The sequence below is a fragment of the Adiantum capillus-veneris genome, chromosome 13 (genome assembly GCF_014529385.1).
Source record: "Adiantum capillus-veneris isolate H3 chromosome 13, ASM1452938v2, whole genome shotgun sequence".
In the NCBI taxonomy this organism is placed as follows: Eukaryota; Viridiplantae; Streptophyta; class Polypodiopsida; order Polypodiales; family Pteridaceae; genus Adiantum; species Adiantum capillus-veneris.
In genome coordinates, this window is record NC_140943.1 from 136,296,812 (window position 1) to 136,317,834 (window position 21,023).

The following is a 21,023-nucleotide window of genomic DNA, read 5'->3' on the forward strand; positions in this document are numbered from 1 at the left end:
TCACGCGCTATGGCTGCCATTCTTTCTTGGTGTTTGCGTTCCATTTCTGCTTTTCTTTCTGCTCTTCTTACTTCGTGTGCTAACTTCCTTTCCAAAAACATCTGGTTCAAAGCCTCCATAGGAGTAAGTGCAATCCTTGACGTGGATGGGGAAGGGGGACGGTCGGAAAAACCTCCTGGTGGGGAAGATTCTTCGTCGCCTCTCTGATGCTCATCACCTCCAAGCGAAGTATCCATTCCGTTTCGAGTGATGACCATTCTGAAGTCGTGGGTTCTTGTGGTCCTGGGTTCTTAAGTTCACGAGGAACTTCGGTTCTTGAGGGTCTTGGTTCTCGGGGTTCTTGAGTTCTTGAGGTTCTTCTTTCGCTTGCAGTCTGTGTTTGAGAAGGATCTTCTCTTCGCTTCACCCGAGTTCTGCTCTTTTCCGCGGGCGCACCCCCTTGGCGGCCTTGCGCTCACACCAAGGTTGCTTTTTCCCACCTGACGTCGATTGGCCGGCCGTTAAGTGCTCGGTCCGCTCTCAATGAGTGAAAAGAGGCACAAGGGGAGGCTGGACAAGTCCTTCTTTCCTAGGATTCCTGTCACTCTTCAAAAACACGATTAGGAATCGACACGCCCAAGCGAACTTGGGTTCGTGCGACCGCAACAAGCAAAAAAAATTTCTTGTGATTCTTGTGGTTCTTTCCTTGAGTGATACAGAACATTGCCAAAGCTTTGATACCAATGTAAGGTGCAGCGGAATGAATGTTTGAACTTTGCTCAAGATGAGTGCTCCGAACTGTGCTCAAGGTTCCTTTTATTCTTATGGAAGGGAGAGCCTTCCGTTCTTAATGAGAGAGTGCAATGGAGACGAACAAAGTGAATGGACACTGCGAATGGAAGTGCATGAAACTGAGAGATAGAGAAGAGAATACGATACGAGGGACGTTGTAAAACCCTCCTCCAAAGGCCCCACTCTTTATGGCCAGAGCAGCCTACTTATGATTGCACAAATCTCTACAATGCTTGGACTTGCCGACGATGTTGGCGACGACGGACGGGATGAAATCTGAAATCGCTAAGGGCTGAAATTTGCAAATCTTTATCTACTGAATTTTGACTCTCTGTCGGAGACGATGTCGATGGCGACGACGCGACGATGACGCGCTGAAAACGCAGATGCTGAAATCTGCGTTTTCTGGGCTGAAACTGCAAACTTCAATGGATCCCACCGTGCGGTGAGGAACTGCTGCGGGAAGGTGAGATCTGCGAGGTTCGGGACTTGTTTGTGAGTGCTAAAGGCTGAAAACTGAAAATGCTGGTGGTTCTTGATGTTTCGTCGCGATGATATGCAAAAACGTTGAGGTTGGGTTGCAAACCAAAAACGCTAGGGCTGAAATTTGTTCTACTGTCGTCGGTGGTTCTACAAATGCAAAACGCTAGGCCGATCTGCTGTGTCTTGACGACATCGGGGCTCTTCCGCTGTGCACAAATCGCCAAGGCTGATCTGATGCAAAAATGCTAGGTCTTCTGTGGAGAAAACGCCAGAGTAGTCGCAGGAGTTGGTCTTGTTGAGAAGTTGCCTGTTGAGCAAGGTGCTCCTGCTGCCTCTTCTGCCAGAAAGTGCTAGCGCTAGGTTTTTATTTATACAAACTTAGCAAAATTGCCCTACCTACTTTTCAACAATAGTCACGTAAAAATAATAAGTGAAAAATGTCAAAAATAGGAAAAATAGGTCTATGCACTGTAAAAATGCTAGTGATGGGATCTGACTGGAATCTGATGGTCGTGCTGTGTGCAACCAGAGGATATGCATCTAATCTAAGGGTCTGGACATGCACGGTTTGCGAACAGACTCACAAAAGTGCCAGATCTCTTCCTATTCTAGACTGACTTGACTGATTGAACCTTGGTCATGCTGTAGCTTGTCCACGGACACATAGGGTTGGATGTGTCACGTGACACTAAGGGTAAAGCTAACACAATTGCTAATCCTAAGCTCACTCTTGATGAAAAGGTAGCACAAGGAATTTTAGGAGAATACATCACGTCGGAAGAGCAAAGCACTTATTCTAAGGAAGGTCGTTGTTTTCATTGGCACATCAAGGGTCACATAAAAAGAACATGTCCTAAGCTTGAATTGAACGAATCTAAAGAATCCACAGAACCCCCTTTCTCTGTCATTGCATTAAATGACAACACGAGTGTGTCCCAAGTTTCTCACGACCCTCCCATTGATGAGTCTCATTAAATGTTATGGTCATATTACGGGGCAGCGTTTTGTCATATTGTTTGATCCAGGCAGTATGCATGATGTGATTAATCCCTCTCTTGTTGAGAGAGCCCGCCTAGAGGTTAGTCAAAAATCTCCTCTCGAGGTCTCTGGCTTCGCTCTTGGTATGGACTCTCTCATCATGAAGGAGTGCTTTGATGTGTTGTTTACAGATCAACAAGCTGCTTTCCGTAGAAAATTTTTAGGCTCTCCTCTTTTAGGATGTGATATGATTTTGGGCATTCGATGGTTTCATGAGCATAACCCTCTCATTGATTGGGCGGAAAATACGTTCGGTTTCTATGCCAAAAGTGACTCCCATTGTCCTTCGTAGAGAGCAAGTTGTTCATTCTCCATCTCTCATTTCTAATGTGCAGGCGAAGATTGAAAGGATTCGGGAGAAGGAGACTTTCTCGGTCTCGTCTTCTCCAAAGCAGGATACAGAGGATTTGCATGATGATAAGCATGATGATTTGAATGATCATGATGAGCACGATGATTTGCATGATCAAGATGTGATTGTGCACAAGGATGATGGTTTGGTTGACACTTTTTCTAGTAAAGCCAACCTCATTGCAGATTTGATCAATCATGAAGAATCGATCTTGGTTTTCGAGTCGAGGTCCACAGAACCCCCACAAGAAGATTCTCTAGATTCCGAAGATCCGATCTTGGCTCTTGAGCCTAGGTCCAAAGAACCCTCACAGGAAGTACTATGTGTTCTCATGATTAGTCAGCACGCATTGTTCGAGTGTTCCATTCGTGATTGTTTCCTGTATTCTAGACAACGTCTTTATGTGATCCCTTTTCCTAGGCATGACATATTGTACGTTGAGCACGTTTCACTCATGAATGAGCACATATGTATGCGGATTATTCATGAAAAGCTGAAAAGTATGCATTCAAGGAAGTCACATTCCATGTCTCTCCCTTGGCACGACACAATTGTAGAAAGAGCATATGAAATTATAAGCACCAAGCATGGGCATTTCCGTTGTGAATTGCCACAGCTGATTGATTTAGATCAACAAGATAAGATTCGATCTCATTGTTTGCGTATGTGTGGTGAACGGTTTGGCACTTCGTCTCTTTGTTCATTTACATTGCATGCAGAGTCTTTGAGGATGACAAGATTTTTTCCAGTCACTTTACATGGAATAGGTATGTTCATGTTTTTGTGTTGGAAGTGGTTTCAAGAATTTTCAGCCATGGAGATTCTTGAAGAAGAAAGAAGCATGACTCTAGACGAAGTTGAAGCATCGAAGGAGCCACAACAGACTTTGTGTCGCTTTCGCCGTGGCCCAGAGAAGCAAGCGTTGTAGACCTTTATGAAGTTCAAGTATCGCACGGCCTACACATCAGAGTGGGCCGGCGAAGAGTCCTTTCTAGGATTTCGGATGCTATTGGCGATCTTCCTCGACGCCATCTAGTTCGGTCCCAGTACCCCACTTTGAAAAGGAGGGGATGTCACGTGACACATCCAACCCTATGTGTCCGTGGACAAGCTACATTATAATCAGGGTTCAGCTCAGTCAAGCCAGTCTAGAATAGGAAGTGATCTGGCACTTTTGTGAGTCTGTTCGCAGACCGTGCATGACCAGTCACTTAGATTAGATGCATATCCTTCGGTTGCACACAGCATAATCATAAGCATTCCCATCAGAATCCATCAGGGGGATTTTCCAGAGCATTAAACCTATTTTTCCTATTTTTGACATTTTTCACTTATTTATTAAGTGACTTTTGTTGGAAACTAGGTAGGGCACCTTACAACGATGATGGTTGAGTTTTTTGATTGGTGAAGAATACAAGACATTTTAATCTAGCAAGTGTAGCGTTCTCAATATTGGTAGTTTCTTAGGCCAATTGTGTGTTTTTTGTATATAGTAACTATATTTAATCATAAACTAAAAATTTGGCTAGATTTTGAGTAGTTTCTATAGGATTCTAGAGGTCATAATGCTAAACCTAGTTTTTTATGCTTGCTGTATTTAGTACTTCATATTGTTCCCAAGGTTCTACTTAGTAAGAGATCCATTATTCCTTTGACATGCTCCATGGCCGGTTGGTGGTCAAAACATATGGTTACTTTTGCCTCACTTTTTTTTTTTTGGGCAACAAAAAAAAGGTACAAAAAGTTGTATTTTTCCGTCTTTAATTTCAAATCGCGACGATGTCGATTTGTTGCCTTTTTGTGTCTTTCCTGAGATTTCTTGGACCTTGCAAAAGCAGTGTCCAAGTCCCTCGTGTACTGGTCTGCTTCAAAAATCTTATCTTTCGTACTTAAGAAGAGTGAACCTTCGGAGCACCTTCAATAATCTCAAATGGCGCCTTCCCCGCCGAAGAGTGAATCGTGTTATTGTAGGCAAACTCCATCAAGGGCAAATACTTTTCCCATTGAGTCTTCTAATCCGAGGTTATAAGACTTCAATAAATCCAGAACGATGGAATTTGCAACCTTAGATCGCCCATCTGTTTGCGGGTGGAAAGATGACGAGAACTGCAACCGCGTGCCAATGTTCTCCCAAATAGCCTTCCAAAACAAACTCGCAAGTCGGGGATCTCTGTTAGAGACAATTGTCTCATGCATGCGATGTAATCCGAATATTTGGGCAATGAACAATCTCGCTAAGTGATTTGGCTTGACTCTTTTCTTCATTGGAATGAAATGAGCTTGATTGCTAAATCTGTCAATAATAGTCCAGATACCATCGTGTCCACTGAAACTGGCCCGTAGGGCGGTAGGCGTTGGCTTTCACCCGAAATTCTTTACTTTAGACTCACACACAGAGCACTTTACAAAAAGAACCTGCGACGGGAACTAACACTTGAATACACACACGGCTCAGCAGCTAGAATGCTCCGAGCAGACACCGACAATCTGTAGGCCCCAAAATTGGCGCCCCTTTCGGTATTTCTTTATTCTTTAGGAGGGTATATTACAAGGTAAGGTCTTGGGAATCCTTCACGTGTATCCACCTAGATACCATTTGATTTGGCCAAATTTCGGCAGCATAACAGCCCCAAAATTTGCGCGAAACCAATTCCCTTGCTAGAACTCACTTGCACTGGCGTATACCCTCTGTTTCCTGCCCAAAAACAGTAAATTCAGCACGCTGTATTCACTGGTTTTTGCCCTGTTTTCAGCCCCAAACAGTCCCCTAACTGTCCTTTGCCAGTGGGGCACGATTCCCAATGGTCTTGGCGTCCGTATGGCTGAAAAACAGTGAATTTACAGCGCATACACAACGCTGATTTTGCACCTGTACGGTGAGGTTATGACCCTCACCAGTGCCTGCTTTGGAGCAGCAGCTAGCTACCCCTGTTCCTGCTCAAGGAGGCTCTTGCCTCAACACAAAAGCATGAACCCACACAACTGTACATCAGTCAAATGAGTAGCCCTCTTGTGGGGCATCACATAACTGCACGTAGGGGAGAGAGAGAGCAGTGTGTAGTGTGTAGGGCATCACTCCTAGCACCACACTGTACATGAGAGGGAAAGGAAGCACTTCTTAGCTCTTAACCTGTAACAAATTGCATAATGAGGCCTTCCCAGCTTAAAAATTCAGCGCCCATTTTTATGGAAGAAGCAAGTGCATGAAAATGTGACACTTGGCGCATTTTCAAGCATTTTCCCGTTTCGGGTTCGCAGCTTAAAAATATCCCAACCGACACGTCAGTTGACTTCGCGGCAGAGTTATAAAGTGTTCCCCTAGTCATACCGGAGGTAATGACGCGAACACATTTCACGGCCCAAAATAGCAGTTCCCTAAATTTTAGGAGATGCTTCCGTTGGGCTCCCACTAGTCTTCTGACCATCTATCCTCATTGGGACCGCATCCAAAAGTGCAATGTGGCCCAACTGTCGGATACTTTTTGTTGGTAGTCCCACCTTGACTTTACGCCTTAATTGAGTTCACTTCCTAGTATCCACCAACTTGCTAAGTGCGACGGGGGGACCTATATGTTCTTGCTCTGAGCCTAGACATCCTCTTACCATACAAATTCCAGTGCCGACCACTTCCCGTCTGCGGGTGAATCTACCGTTCACATTGGCCATACAATGTCCGACCGTTTGCTACTTCAAAAAGAGGGTCTCAAAACAAATAAAATAAACCCCATTGGAAAGAAACCAACAACCAAGGTTAGCAGTTGCCACATCTCTGTGACATGGTTAATAACTGCCACGTCCTCGTGACATCCACTCTGTGTTTTCAAGAGATCAAAAATGAAATCCATAGCAATACTTTCCCAGGGGCGGATGGGAATGGGTAAAGGCTGTAACAATCCTTGTGCTTTATGCTTGTCAAACTTGACCTTCTGGCATACCAAGCAACTGCGTACAAAATCGTCCATGTCCTTCTTGAGTCTCGGCCAAAAGAAGTATCTCTCCACACCTTTCAAGGTGGTATTAATGCCGCAGTGACACGTAAATGGTGGACAGTTGCATTCGGTTAGAACCTTTTCTCTCAACGGCTATGTAACGCACAACATTGTTTTCTTCATCAAGTAGCCATCCCGAACGGAGTATCCCGCTACTACCTCCCCATTTTGTATTTGACTGAATACGTCTGCAAAATCTGGATCTGAGGCATACTAATCGACCATGTCCTCGAGGCTTCTATGATGTATCGCGGAAATAGCCAAGATCAACGGCTTTCGGGACAAAGCATCTGCCACCAAGTTCTTCTGTCCTTGCACATGGACAATCTGGAAGTGAAACTGTGACGAGATGTTCGCTCACCGCATCTGCTTTTCCGATAGCTGCTTCTGTGACAAGAAGTAGCGAAAACTCTGGTGATCTGTGAAGACCGTAAAATCGGCTCCGAGTAGGTAATGTCGCCACTGAGTGGGAGCATGGATAATTGCTAAAAGCTCTTTCTCATAAATCTGTGCTGTCAATTCGGGCCTTGTAAACAATCGACTCTTATAGGCAATGACATGGCCTTCTTGCAATAAGACCACACCCAGACTACGACCACAAGCATCACAAAATACTTCGAATGACTCCGCAAATCCGGCAAAGTCAAAACTGGTCCTGTAGTCAATTTCTCTTTCAATATTCGAAAGGCAGTCACTCTGTGGGTCCCCATGAGAAAGGGACTCCTTTCTGTGTCAACAAAATGCGAAGGGGAAGCAACCTTTGCAAACTTTCTAATGAGCTACCGGTAGTAAGAACATAAACCCAAGAAGCTTCTTACTTCATGGACATTCTTTTGATAAACCGCCGGCAGTAAGAACATAAGCCCAAGAAGCTTCTAACTTCATGGACATTCTTCAAATTGGGCCAATCACGTATAGTCTCAATCTTGGCTGGGTCCATCTGCACTCTTGCTAATGAGACAATGCGTCCCAAAAAGTGTATCTCTGGTAGGAAAAATTCACTCTTCTTTGTATTAATCACCAACTTGTGATCTCGCAATGCTTGAAAGACCTATAGTACATGTTCTCTATGTTCTGCCTCATCCTTGGAGAAGACAATAATATAATCAAAGAAAGTGCCAACAAAAGATTTGTACTCTCTGAAAATCGTGTCCATCATTCAGTTAAAGGTCGTTGGAGCATTGGTAAGGCCAAAAGGCATCACCAAAAATTCAAATAAACCGAAGGTCGTCTGAAAAGCCGTCTTATAGACATCTCCGGGTGCGATTCGAATTTGATGATATCCGCTCTTTAAACCGATGCTGCTGAAACAACGGTGCGATTCGAATTTGATGATATCCGCTCTTCAAATCGATCCTACTGAAACAAGAGGATCCTTGTAGTCGGTCTAGAAGATCATTGATCCTAGGAATCGGAAATCTGTTCTTGATGGGGATTTTGTTGAGAGCTCTATAGTCAATGCACATTCACCAAGATCCGTCTTTCTTCAAAACCAACAACACCGGAGAGCAGTAAGGTGAAGTACTTGGCTAGATAAGACCCTTTTCCAAGAGGTCTTTCACTTGGTTCATAATCTTTTCATTCTGGGCTCGGCTCACACGGTAAGGTGGTCGGTTCGGTGGTGTGATTCCAGGTATTAGATCAATGGTATGATCCTTAGGATGAGCTAGTGGCAACTCGCCTGGCAGGCCCTTAGAAAAACAATAGGCATGAGTGTGGAGAAAATCTTGGCGTTCTTTATCAAGTTCATACATATTTTTCCTATGTTCATCATTCAACTTTTTGAAGAAGATCGAGTAAACAAATAGACCGGATTTCATTAATTTCGAAACGGCCGAAGCTGAGTCAATAGGGACACATCTAGCCCTATGTGTCTGTGGACAAGCTACAACATGATCAGGGTTCAGTTCACTCCAGGCAGTGTAGACTAGGAAGTGATCTGGCACTTTTGTGAGTCTGTTCGCAGACCGTGCATGTCCAAACACTTAGTGTAGATGCATATCTTGTGGTTGCACACAGCATGATCATAAGCATTCCCAGTAGAATCCATCAGAATCCTTCAGGGGAATTTTCTTGTGCATTTAGCCTATTTTCCCTATTTTTGACATTTTTCACTTATTATTTTTAAGTGACTTGTTGGAAAGTAGGTAGGGCAAATTGGATAAGATAATATATAAGCAAACCAAGGCTACCACTATTTGGCAGATGAGCAAGGAGAACACAGGCCCTCGACAGCAAGTTCCCTCTCTCTCTCAGCAAGACTCCCAACCCCTTGTCGTTTTTCCTTCAAGTAAACTCCCCTAGCGTTTTTCATCAACATTGCCATAGCCTCTCATTGCTTGGCGTTTTCAGCAAGACACCATCGCCCTACAGTCCCCAGCCTTGGCGTTTTCAGCAGATACCTCCATCGCCAAGTGTCAACAGGGCTAGCGTTTTTCATTAAGCATTGACCGCCACAGATCTCAGCCTTTGGGCGATTTGCAGCAGGCCATTTTGAGCCTCTTTCCATAGCCATTTCAGCCCCACAACAGTAGCAGATTTTTAGCCATAAAGACCAGCAAACCAGCATTTTTCCATAGCGTTTTCAGCATTAGCAGAATTCTGCCAGCAGCGTTTTTGGACAGCAGTACAAGAACAACAGAATTCAGCCCTTAGAATGGTTTCGCCATCCCCGTCGTCGTCATCGATCTAGCCTAGACTTGTGTCAGTCACATGCTTCTCATTTATACCAGTTTGTGCAATCAATAGTAGACCACTCTGGCCGACGAGAGTGGGGCCTTCAGAGGAGGGTTTTACGTCTCTAGTGTTGTATCCTCTTCTCTCTCTATCTCTTAGTCTTATACACTTGCATGCACAGTGTCCATTCACTTGTTTGTGATCATTGCATTCTCTCATTAAGAACGGAAGGCTCTCCCTGCCACATAAGAACAAAAGGAACCTTGAGCACAGTTCGGAGCACTCATCTTGAGCAAAGTTCAAACATTCATTCCTTGCACCTTACATTGGTATCAGAGCTTTGACAGTGTTCTGTATCACTCAAGGAAAGAACCACAAGAATCACAAGAATTTTTTTTGCTTGTTGCGTTGCACGAACCCAAGTTCACTGGGGTGTGTCGATTCCTAATCGTGTTTTTGAAGAGTGACAGGATCCCAAGAAAGAAGGGCTTGTCCAGCTTCCCCTTGTGCCTCTTTTCACTCATTGAGAGCGGACCGTGCACTTAGTGGCCGGCCAATTGACGTGAGGTGGGAAAAAGCAACCTTGGTGTGAGCGCAAGGTCGCCAAGGGGTGCACCCACAGAAAAGAGCAGAACTCGGGTGAAGAATAGATCCTTCTCAAACACAGATTGCAAGTGAAAGAAAACCCTCAAGAACCTGAAGACCCTCAAGAACTCAAGAACCCAAGACCCTCAAGAACCCAAGTTCCTCGTGAACTTAAGAACCAAAGATCATAGTGCATGGTCATCACTCGAAGCGGTTCGCAGGTGATAAGCATGAGAGAGGCGACGAAGAATTTTTTCCACCAGGAGGTTTTCCCGACCCTCCCCCTTCCCCATCTATGCCAAGGATTGCACTAACTCCTATGGAGGAGTTGGAGCAATGGATTATGGAAAGACGGTTAGAATGCGAAGAAAGAAAAGCAGAAAGAGAAGCAGAAAAAAAGGCATACGAAGAACGAAGGGTAGCCATAGATTGTGAATACAAAGAAGGAATGGCAGCCATAGAGCGTGAGCACGAGCAAGCACGCTTGGAAGGCAAAGAAAGACCATCAAAATTTGATCGCGAGAACAATGAAAGACAAGCAGAATATGGTCGCGAGAATAAAGCAAGACAAGAGAAGGGCGACCAACACATGAAAGAGTTGTGGCGACTCTTTTCTCAAGTGCAAGCGCACTTTGCACAGAATCAGGAAAAGGAGACTTTTTCAGTCTCTACTTCTCCAAAGCAAGAAACACATGATTTGCATGATAATTTGAATGACAATGATTTGCATGATGATGAGCATGATGATTTGCATGATCAAGTTGTGATTTCTCACAAGCATGATGATTTGCTAGAAGATGATGTGATTGTTCACAAGGATGAGATGTTAGTTGATACTTTCTCTAGCGAAGCTAACCTTGTTGCAGATTCGATCAATCACGAAGAACCAATCTTGGCTTTCGAGTCGAGGTCCAAAGAACCTCCTTAGGAAGTTTCGATCCCTCGTGAAGAACCGATCTTGGCTCTCAAGCCTAGGTCTCAAGAACCCTCACAGGAAGTATTATGTGTTCGCATGATTAGTCAGAACGCATTGTTCGAGTGTTTCATTCGTGATCGTCCTATATTTTAGTCAGCGTCTTTATGTGATACCTTTTCCTAGGTATGACATATTGTACGTTGAGCACGTTTCACTCATGAATGAGCACGGATGTATGCGGATTGTTCATGAAAAGTTGAAAAGTATGCATTTAAGGAAGTCACATTCCATGTCTCTTCCTTGGCATGACATTGTATCAGAAAGAGCACATGAAAGTATGAGCACCAAGCATGGGCATTTCCGTTGTGAATTGCCATAGTTGATTGATTTATATCAAAAGAGAAAGATTCGATCTCATTATTTGCGTGTGTGTGGTGAACGGTTTGGCACTCTGTCTATTTGTTCATCTACATTGCATGCACAGTCTTTGCAGAAGACAAGATTTTTTCCAGTCACATTACATGGAATAGGTATGTTCATGTTTTTGTGTTTAAAGTGGTTTCATGAATCTTCAGCCATGGAGATTCTTGAAGACCGAAGAAGCATGACTCTAGACGAAGTTGAAGCATCGAAGGAGCCACAGAAGACTTTGTGTCGCTTTCGCCGCGGCCCAAACAAGCAAGCGCTGCAGACCTTTATGAAGTTCAAGTATCGCACGACCCACACCTCAGAGTGGGCCGGCGAAGAGTCTCTTCCAGGATTCCGGATGCTATTGGCGATCTGTTCGACGCCATACAGTTTGGTACCAGTACCTTACGTTGAAAAGGAGGGGATGTCACGTGACACATCCAACCCCATGTGTCCGTGGACAAGATACAGCATGATCAGGGTTCAGTTCACTCAAGTCAGTCTAGAATAGGAAGTGATCTGGCACTTTTGTGAGTGTTCGCAGACCGTGCATGTCCAGACACTTAGTGTAGATGCATATCCTGTGGTTGCACACAGCATGATCATAAGCATTCCCATCAGAATCCATTAGAATCCTTAAGGGAAATTTTCCAGTGCATTTAGTCTATTTTCCCTATTTTTGACATTTTTCACTTATTATTTTTAAGTGACTTTTGTTGGAAAGTAGGTAGGGCAAATTGGATAAGATAATATATAAGCAAACCAAGGCTAGCACTATTTGGCAGATGAGCAAGGAGAACACAGGCCCTCGGCAGGTTTCCCCTCTCTCTCAGTAAGACTCCCAACCCTTGGCGTTTTTCCTTCAAGCAAACTCCCCTAGCATTTTTCATCAACATCACCAAAGCCTCTCATTGCTTGGTGTTTTCAGCAAGACACCATCGCCCTACAGTCCCCAGCCTTGGCATTTTCAGTAGATACCTCCCATCGCCAAGTGTCAACAGGTCTAGCGTTTTTCATTAAGCATTGACCGCCACAGATCTCACCCTTGGGGCGATTTGCAGCAGGCCATTTTCAGCCTCTTTCCATAGCCATTTCAGCCCCACAATAGTAGCATATTTTCAGCCATAAAGACCAGCAAACCAGCGCGTTTTTGGACAGCAGTACAAGAACAACAGAATTCAGCCCCTTGGTTGGTTTCGCCATCCCCGTCATCGTCATCGATCTAGCCTCGACTTGCATTAGTCACATGCTTCTCATTTGTACCAGTTTGTGCAATCAATAGTAGACGACTCTCGCCGACGAGAGTGGGGCCTTCGGAGGAGGGTTTTACAACGTCTCTGGTGCCGTATTCTCTTCTCTCTCTATCTCTCAGTCTCATACACTTGCACGCACAGTGTCCATTCACTTGTTTGTGATCATTGCATTCTCTCATTAAGAACGGAAGGCTCTCCCTTCCATAAGAACAAAAGAAACATTGAGCACAGTTCGGAGCACTCATCTTTAGCAAAGTTCAAACATTTATTACGCTGCACCTTACAGATGGACTCTCACTCTCCCTTAAGTTTCACATCAAGTAGAATGTTTCGGCCCTTTTCAGTAGTCAATGTCGCTTTTTTTGCCCGATAATTGACCATGGCGTTGTTCTTATGGTACGAAGGGACTCCTAGGAGGACATCACAACCTTCCAAGGGCATTATGTAGAAGTCCTCGTGTCCCAAATACCCTTGGCAATGCAACCGAAGTTTTCCAATGATAGGTGTAATGGCCACGTATGTCCCTGTCAAGTGGCGCTAGAATTGCCTCTGCTTGTGGTCCCATTTGATCGGGTGTAATCTCGAGCCGTGCCGCCAATTCAGGTGAAATGAAGTTGGCCTTGGCTCCTCCATCAAAGAATATCAAGGCTTCTTGACCTTTCACTTTGCCCCAAGCTTGGCAAAGTTCTGTACTTTCATCAATCATGCTTGGGTCAGTACCCATGCAATCTGGAACCAGTCCTACTTTCATCTTGTCTTTTCGTCCACGCTCCTCAGCTGCTTTTCGAACTCTCTGGCCTTTCTCCATCTTGTTCTTTCGGTGCCTTTTTAGGGAAGTTTGTGGAGATGTGCCCATGTTCCCCGCATCCTAAACACTTCTTCTCTTTGATGTAGTTGGCCCTCTCCCGAAGAGTGAGTTGGGGTCATGCATCCTTATCTTTCTTTTCTTGGGGGCTCTTCTTCTTCCTACTTTCATTATTAGAAGTCTGTTCGGTTCTTTGAGTCACGATCTCATTCGTGGGGTAAGTCAAACTGCCTAAATGTATGGCAAAACCCCGTTTTGCATGACCCATCAGTTCTTGAATAGAATCTGACTTTTGTTCTAAGCAGTGATCTCGGATCTTCGTAGGAAGTCCGCAACAAAACCGCTCAATCTGTTCTTTAAACGAGATCTTCTTAAATGAAGAAGCTGGTAGAAAAGAGCTCCAAAATCTCTTGGAATATGCGTCCAAAGAATCTCTCTTGGTCATCCGAAGATGATTCCAAGCAGTTCGTGTATCTCGTTCGTACTCCCCAGTCAGCCAAGAAGAAATAAAAAGCCTTTTAAGTTTCAACCATTTAACTGGCGCTTTCTTGTTCAATAGAAGGGTGTACCACCATGTTCGAGCATTTCCCTTGAAGAAAGAGGTAGCCCTCCGAATCTTTGGAGTGCTCTGAGTAATACTCTCCAGAGAAAGCTATATCAAATTGCTGTATGAAGGCCAAAGCCCTCGAAGCATCTCGGAATCCAGAAAAAGAGTCAAACTTAATTGATTGTCCACCTTCTTTAAATTCTCGAACTTTCTTGCTTTTATCTTCGAGAAAGTCATACTGGTTGGCTTTATAAAAATGCTTCTTCTTGGCGAAAAATTTGTGATCGTCGGAGTTTGAACTATCTGAAGACGAGTCCTTTGTAGAACTGTCAGAAACTGGGCGAAACTTAAGGATTCTTTGCCTTTTTCTTGCCCTTTCCGAAGCTTTGCTTTTTCCCTTTCTTGTCTTCTTCGCTCGAGTCAGAAGAGCTAGAAGAACTATTAGAAGAAGAAGAAGAAGAAGGAGAAGAAGAACTGGATACTCCTTCAAATCGCACACGCTTCTTCTGCTTTCTTGTCGAGGCGAAAGTAGATTGACGATCGAAATAACCCGGGAGTCAGTTCCTTTCTTCTGCTTTTTGTCGTGCTTTTTGGATTTGTTGTTCGCGTCAAAAAGCTGAGTAATCCGTGTATCAACCACCTCTTTCAATTCTTGCTCTGTAAACATTCGGAGTAGGAGGTTTCTTGAGTGCCGGTTTGAGGGGTGGCTCTGTGGCCTTACCGCCATTGGGTGTGCACTTCGTCGAAGGATGTCTAAGTAAATTTTTTTGCAAATTTCGGATCCCTCACAAGGTTGATCATCATCTTTGTTGCGTCGTCAACCATTTGTCGGTGTTCCATTTCTTCAATCTTTGCTTGAGTAGGCCCGTACTCTTCATGAGAATCTTCTTCGTGATCTCTTCCCGCATCCCCAGATGCAGAGGAAGTCGACTGTTTGTTGTCGGAATCCACAAGTGCCAAGAAAAAAGGATTGGATTTCCCGATAGAAGAGAAATTGGCCGCACGCTGATACCACTATAACAAACTTGGACACTCCAAGTCAAGATTCTACCGCGACACAGCAGAGATTCACCTCAAAACAGTTCACAGTTCACAATTGGTTCGACATGGCCCAACGGAGTTCTGTGCCTAGAGATATTGGCCCCAAAGATTGGTGCTCCTTTCGGTATTTCTTTTTGTATTAATTTGTGTTCAAAGTACAAGAGAGTGGGAGGGTTCTCACTCTCAGACTCTGTGTCCAGATACTCGAGTAGTGAGGGCCCTACCCACTTATTTATAGGTTACAAGGGATGCCCAAAAGCAGAGCCCCAAAAGCTTCTCTTTTAAAAGCTTGTAAAAATAAAGCAATGTCCCAAAAGCTTCTCAATTCAGCCAGCGTAAGATTTAACCAGCGCAAAAAGCAGGAATTCCGTACAACTTGGCCACGTCTGCAGTGCAGCGCAAAAAGCGCTGCAAATCATGGAAGTCCGTACGGTATGCCACGTCAGCATGTTCAGAGTGAATTCCGGAAATCTGCCTCGTCAGCCTGCTGCATTTTCCGGGCCTGTAGCCTGCTGAGTGTGTCCGGGCATGCCACGTCACTAATTTGTGACAATAATAATGGGTCCTTTCAACGTCCCCTGCAAACTCTTTGGTCTTGGGCGTTGTGGCTTCTGTATTTTTGAGGCTTAATGTCAAAGTGAGTTTTTATTAGCATGTTGTCCTTTATTCATATCTCGTCTTCTGTTGTACTCTAGGACCATTTGGCTCCTAGCAGAGATAACAAGTTTGGCACTTCTAATTCTAATGGGCCTCTTTTATGACTCCATGAGTCTGTTGATTGACTTACAATGGAACATGAATAATAGAGAGGTGAAATCTCATACTCTCATGAACATGAAGTAAGATGTGAGTTTTGTTGATGATGATGAGTGGTGTTTGAATGGTTTGGTAAAAAATAAGGCTTTTTTATGTTTTGCCTGTATTTACGTATTACTGTTATTGTTTGGTCTAAGAAAGCAACTTGAAGCCAATTTTTGGATTTTGCTTAGGTCACTATTGGAGTAGCCCTGCCGATGTGCAACCTGCTAGTTCTGGTTCATCCTCAAGTCAAGCTGACGCTCTCGGAGGTGTGTCTGTTGCCTCCCTCATGGAACCTGTTGCTGAAGATCTACAGATCTTGAACAGAAATCTCCATACTGTATGGATTTGAGCTTTTTTTTATATGAGTTGTTTAGAATTGATTCTGAAGGCATGTCTGGCTTTTATTAATCTGTCTTTAGCTTTTGTGTGAGAATGTCTGATGTTGGTATTACTTGGGTAGAATTTCTTGACATGTCTCATCACTGTGCAGGTCGTTGGCTCTGAGAATCCCTTGCTTATGGCAGCTGCAGAACAAATCTTCAGTGCAGGTGGCAAGAGAATGAGACCGGCTCTTGTTCTCTTAGCCTCCAAGGCGACAGCACAACTTACTGGTGCCAAGTAGGAATTTCCTTCATAGTGAGAATCAGTTTTAGATGCTTATCTATTTGCTTCTCACTTATAATTTTCTTTGCTGTAGGGACCTGAGTCCGCAACATCGTCGATTAGCAGAAGTTATTGAGATGATTCACACTGCAAGTTTGATACATGACGATGTTCTCGATGAAAGTGGCGTCAGGAGGGGTATGCTTATCTTTGTCCTAGACCACTCTTACTTGTTTGTTGAAAAGTCATCGACGCTGTGGTTGCAAGGCAGGGTGTTATGAAGTATCCATCTGAGTCTATTCTCTTGAGCCTTGATTGCTGTGCAATGTCCCTTCTGATGGTAGATCTTATGAAGCCTTTGGATGTTGTAGTTGTTTGTGGCTGTGCCGTGTAGAGGTACAATGTGAACTTGTTCTTGATTCACTTACATAATGAATCATCATGGAATTGTATGAATTGTGGGAGGATGAATGGTCTTATCCTTGCGATGGCTGTGAAGTTGATAGAGGATACATTGAAGAAGTGGGAGGTTATGGTGGTGTCGATCCCTATCTGTGTCATGCCTCTTGCAACTTCATTTTTCTAACGACTCTCATGGTTTTCAGCTATAGAAGTCAAAAGAACGGTTAAGGAAGCCATATGAAAGTTAAGTACATAATGGCGCATGCCTGCATATGGCATAAGTCATGTCTCAGCTTGCTAGAAATGTAGATTTTACTGCCACACCCCCCTCAGCCCTGCCGACTTTGGACAGCTGCCCCGCAGCGCCGCCTAAGAGGAATCTTCACGCTGCCCTACGCGCTGCTGGTCTGGCCGCCCATGGTTACTCACGGGCTGGCTGCCCTGCAGGTTCCAAAGTGTCTCAGCATTTGTTGCTCATGCTGCCATCCTGTTTGTCCAGCATGGTAGCACGGCCCTTCACATGAGAGTGACCATGCACTATTTGGGCAATGGAAACAAAGATTCCCGGCTCACAAAGGCAATGTGGGTAGAGAGCTTTAGCCCACTACACATCCCGTGACGATGAGCAACCCCGTTGGACCACTACCAAACGCGCACAAGACAAAAACAAAATTCCCCTTTCTTCCATATATTTGCAAATCATACTCCAACCCGTCAATTCCTCCCGCCAATTGCATGCCCTTAGAGTGGCAGCTCTTGAGGGTACCCTCATGCAATAAATGGCAACGGAGAGGTAGGACCTAGACACGCTAAGCAACCATGTGACTGCCACATGCAAATTAACATTCCACACACGAGAATCCACGAGACCTCAAAAGAACTCGCAAAATTCGCACAATTGGCTGGCATGTGTCCCCCTTTCCCTCCTCTCTTGCTAGTAATGTCACATACCACCCTATACAAGAGTTGGGTGAGCCTGTTAGGCTGGTCCATCACGGCTCCATGAGCTCTAGTGGTTTTGTGCACGTCGCCATGACGTGCATACGAGCAGGAAGTGGCTCTCCCTCGCCGGATCCATCGTGTACGCACGCATGACATAAATGATGACACAAGCCAAACTCAAACCTCGACACACGTAGTGAGCGGACATCAGGCTCACCTCCCAGCCATAGAGCCAATACGGCTCACCCCCGAGCCTGGGAGCTTGCAGCCAAGTGGGCTAGCCTCTGCCACAAGGGCCGGTGTCCCATACCACCAAGCCCACACCAATATGGGTGTGCGGGCAGAGCTGCCAAGGGCCTAGAATCCAAGTGTCGTGATCACACAAGATCTCACAAAATGAGGCTCAAGTCCTATTTATAGGATTTCATAACTAAAGGGCCAGGTTCACACTGGCCGGACATAACTGCAGGCGCCCATCTTGATGTCGGGGGACATAACAATAAATGTGATAATCTTATTCTTCTTGTTTGGTCAAGCAGGGAGGTTGAGGTTGCATATTGTCAAGTTTTGAACTTCGTACTACTTTTGTTATATTTAGCCTCGGTTCATAGTAGTAATCATTTCTAGTATTCAGCTTACATAAGGATTTAATTTGTTCCTTTAGACGTTTTTGTTTGGAGTCTGATTTCTAAGATTAAGCCTTTGAGATGTCTTATGCTTGTTAGTTTGAAGTTGAGTACTTGTTTTCAAGTTTTAGTAAGTAAGCTGCTTTAACTTATTTTGCGTATGCCATTTCTAAAAGCATTTCCCACTGAATAATGGTTTGTTTTATCTAGTTTCGTTTAGTAGCACATAAAGCGATTTAGTTTTTTCTTGTTTGCTTGTTTTCTTGTGTCCCTCAGTTTTGTACTTTTGTGAATGTTTTATTCCCTCTTTTAATTTGTAAGTTCAGACTATTCTGACCTTACGAAGGTATATCTATACATATCTATGATAAGAACTCAAGCCAAGAAAATCATCAAGAGTCTCCAATGTGATATGCTACAAGCCAAGTGAGTCGAGCTCTTGTGATGTTTTCCTAAAAAAACCTCATCTTAAACCAAAAACTCTAATGTTTGAAGATGGTCAATAGCTAAGTCCATTTACGGCCATGTGTACAGCTGAATGATAGGATAAAGTTGACTTTTGTGTCGTCTTCATATAATTCAGCTATACACCTGATTGTTCTTCGACATGTGGGAGCCCCCCTCGTTCCTGATTGTTTTTCAACATGGTGTTGTGATTGCAATTCCAGTAAGGCATCTTGTTCAAGGGTTGACGATAGAGTTGTCCTAGCCTTTCGTCGTTTTCACCTCTTATGGGATGTTGGGTGGGATCTGAAGCCAATACTATGTTGTGTAGTTTGTTGGAAGGTTGATGGCGCAAGGGACAACTGCTTAGATTGTAATATTGGCTTATTTTTGCTCTCCACCAGTGGAATAATTATCTGTATTCAGGTAAGGAAACCATTCATCAGCTGTTTGGTACAAGAGTCGCTGTACTGGCAGGGGATTTCCTATTTGCCCAATCATCGTGGTATTTGGCCAGCTTGGAGAATATAGAGGTCATCAAGCTGATCAGTCAGGTATGTGACTCTCTGCTTACCGTCGCCTCTGTGCTGTAGGACTTCATTTGTTGACGCCATTGAATTGACAGGTAATAAAGGATCTAGCCAGTGGGGAGATCAAGCAGGCTTCCAGCCTATTCGACTGCGATATGACTTTGCAGGACTACTTGGATAAGAGCTACTATAAGACGGCATCTCTTATTGCGGCAAGCACACGAGGAGCTGCAATATTCAGCAGTGTCAGCTCTGATGTGTGTGATAAAATGTTTGGCTATGGCATGAATCTTGGATTGGCATTTCAGATTGTAGATGACGTATTGGACTTTACACAGTCAACAGAGCAGTTAGGGAAGCCTGCAGGTAGTGATCTTTCTAAGGGAAATCTTACAGCTCCTGTCCTCTTTGCATTGGAAGAGGATGAGGAGCTGAGAAGAATTATTGATTCAGAGTTTATTGATGAGGGATCCTTGGAAACTGCTATCAAACTTGTACAGCAGGGTAGAGGTATTGAGAGAGCACGTGATTTGGCCAAGCAAAAGGGAGAGGAAGCAAAAAATTGCCTCAAGTGTCTGCTTCCGGGTGTACTTAGATCTAGCCTTGAAGGCATGGTTGACTATGTGCTGAAGCGGCTATACTAACAAGGCGTTTATAGTGGACGTTGGCAACAGTGTATCATGAGATACCTTGTAGTGTATATGTGACACGTGACACCAGCTTTCTTTTCAGGAAGTACGACACCTGCAAAGCAGGACAAATGTAAGGAAGGCTTTGCACTGTCAGCACAACGAATATAGGGAAGGCTTTGCATTGTCAGAAAAGGCCTGTGCTGGGTTTCTTGTGTGATGGTTGGATATGCCACCCATGGGCTTTCAACACAGGGGATGCTGCCAAGGATAAAGTTTTGTTTACAGGATGTAGACTAATCAGCTCTCTTTATTCTTGGCAACTGTGCTTCTCCCCTTGTTTGTACTGTGTATACAATGTCATTTATTGTATTAATTTTGCAAATAAATCTCTTTCCCTTCAGGTGTATTCGCCATTCTAAGTACATTGCATCAGACTTACTGTTCTTATTGAAGCTGTATAGTCCTGATCATTTATTTATCAACAGCATTGGCCGACCTTCAAAGCAGCGAACATTGTTGTGCACTAAGCCTTTAATACAGCTAATATTTTGATTTTTTTCACTAGAAAGAATTATCAATGGCAGAGTGGTAGTATCGCAATAGTAATGTGGACAACTAAGAAAGCTCCCACACTGCACTCTGACAAGTGCGAAACAAATTTAGTATTTTGGTTTTGGGTTTTCAGTATTAATCATGTTGTCCGAAGAAAGGAGCAAGAAGTGTTGCTGTACTTGACTTCTTGCTTGCTTAAGGGTGAAGGTGAGCAAGCTTCTTCAACTCAGATAATAAATAAACCCAAGTTGGGACTATGAAGAAATTGTAGGTTGTAAATAGCCAGAGCAAGGTGATGATATTTTACCTACAGCACACTGTGGGGGGCATCGACATCCCTGTTACATATGGTTAGCAACTGGTCGAGTACAAAGAGTCCTTACACCAGCCAGCAGCCGTTTTCTGAGACGTCTTTATCTATGAGAGGTAGTTACTTCAACAATGACAATGAGGGTATACGGTCTTTGCAATGTTGGAGTGGATATACTCCTTGGTACAACTTTATGAGCCTCACGGTAAGCTATGGTTGTTTGATACATTGGTCACATCCATATCATTGGTGAGGTGTTGATTTGGACTAGACCATTGTACTCGGTCTAGACAATTAAATCATAGATGGAGAGATGT

At 44.1% G+C, this 21,023-nt stretch overlaps 1 protein-coding gene across 1 annotated transcript in view; it reads left to right on the top strand.

Moving 5' to 3' along the window:
• Positions 1-20,244, top strand: part of LOC147444922 (solanesyl-diphosphate synthase 2, chloroplastic-like) — a 28,360-nt gene extending 8,116 nt beyond the window's left edge. The window contains exons 2-6 of the mRNA XM_086527420.1: positions 15,854-16,002; positions 16,156-16,283; positions 16,363-16,466; positions 19,109-19,236; positions 19,308-20,244. Of these exons, the coding sequence (XP_086383546.1) occupies positions 15,854-16,002; positions 16,156-16,283; positions 16,363-16,466; positions 19,109-19,236; positions 19,308-19,856 (1,058 nt within the window). The 3' untranslated portion in view covers positions 19,857-20,244. The remainder of the gene's footprint in view (positions 1-15,853; positions 16,003-16,155; positions 16,284-16,362; positions 16,467-19,108; positions 19,237-19,307) is intronic.
• The last annotated feature ends 779 nt before the right edge of the window (positions 20,245-21,023 follow it).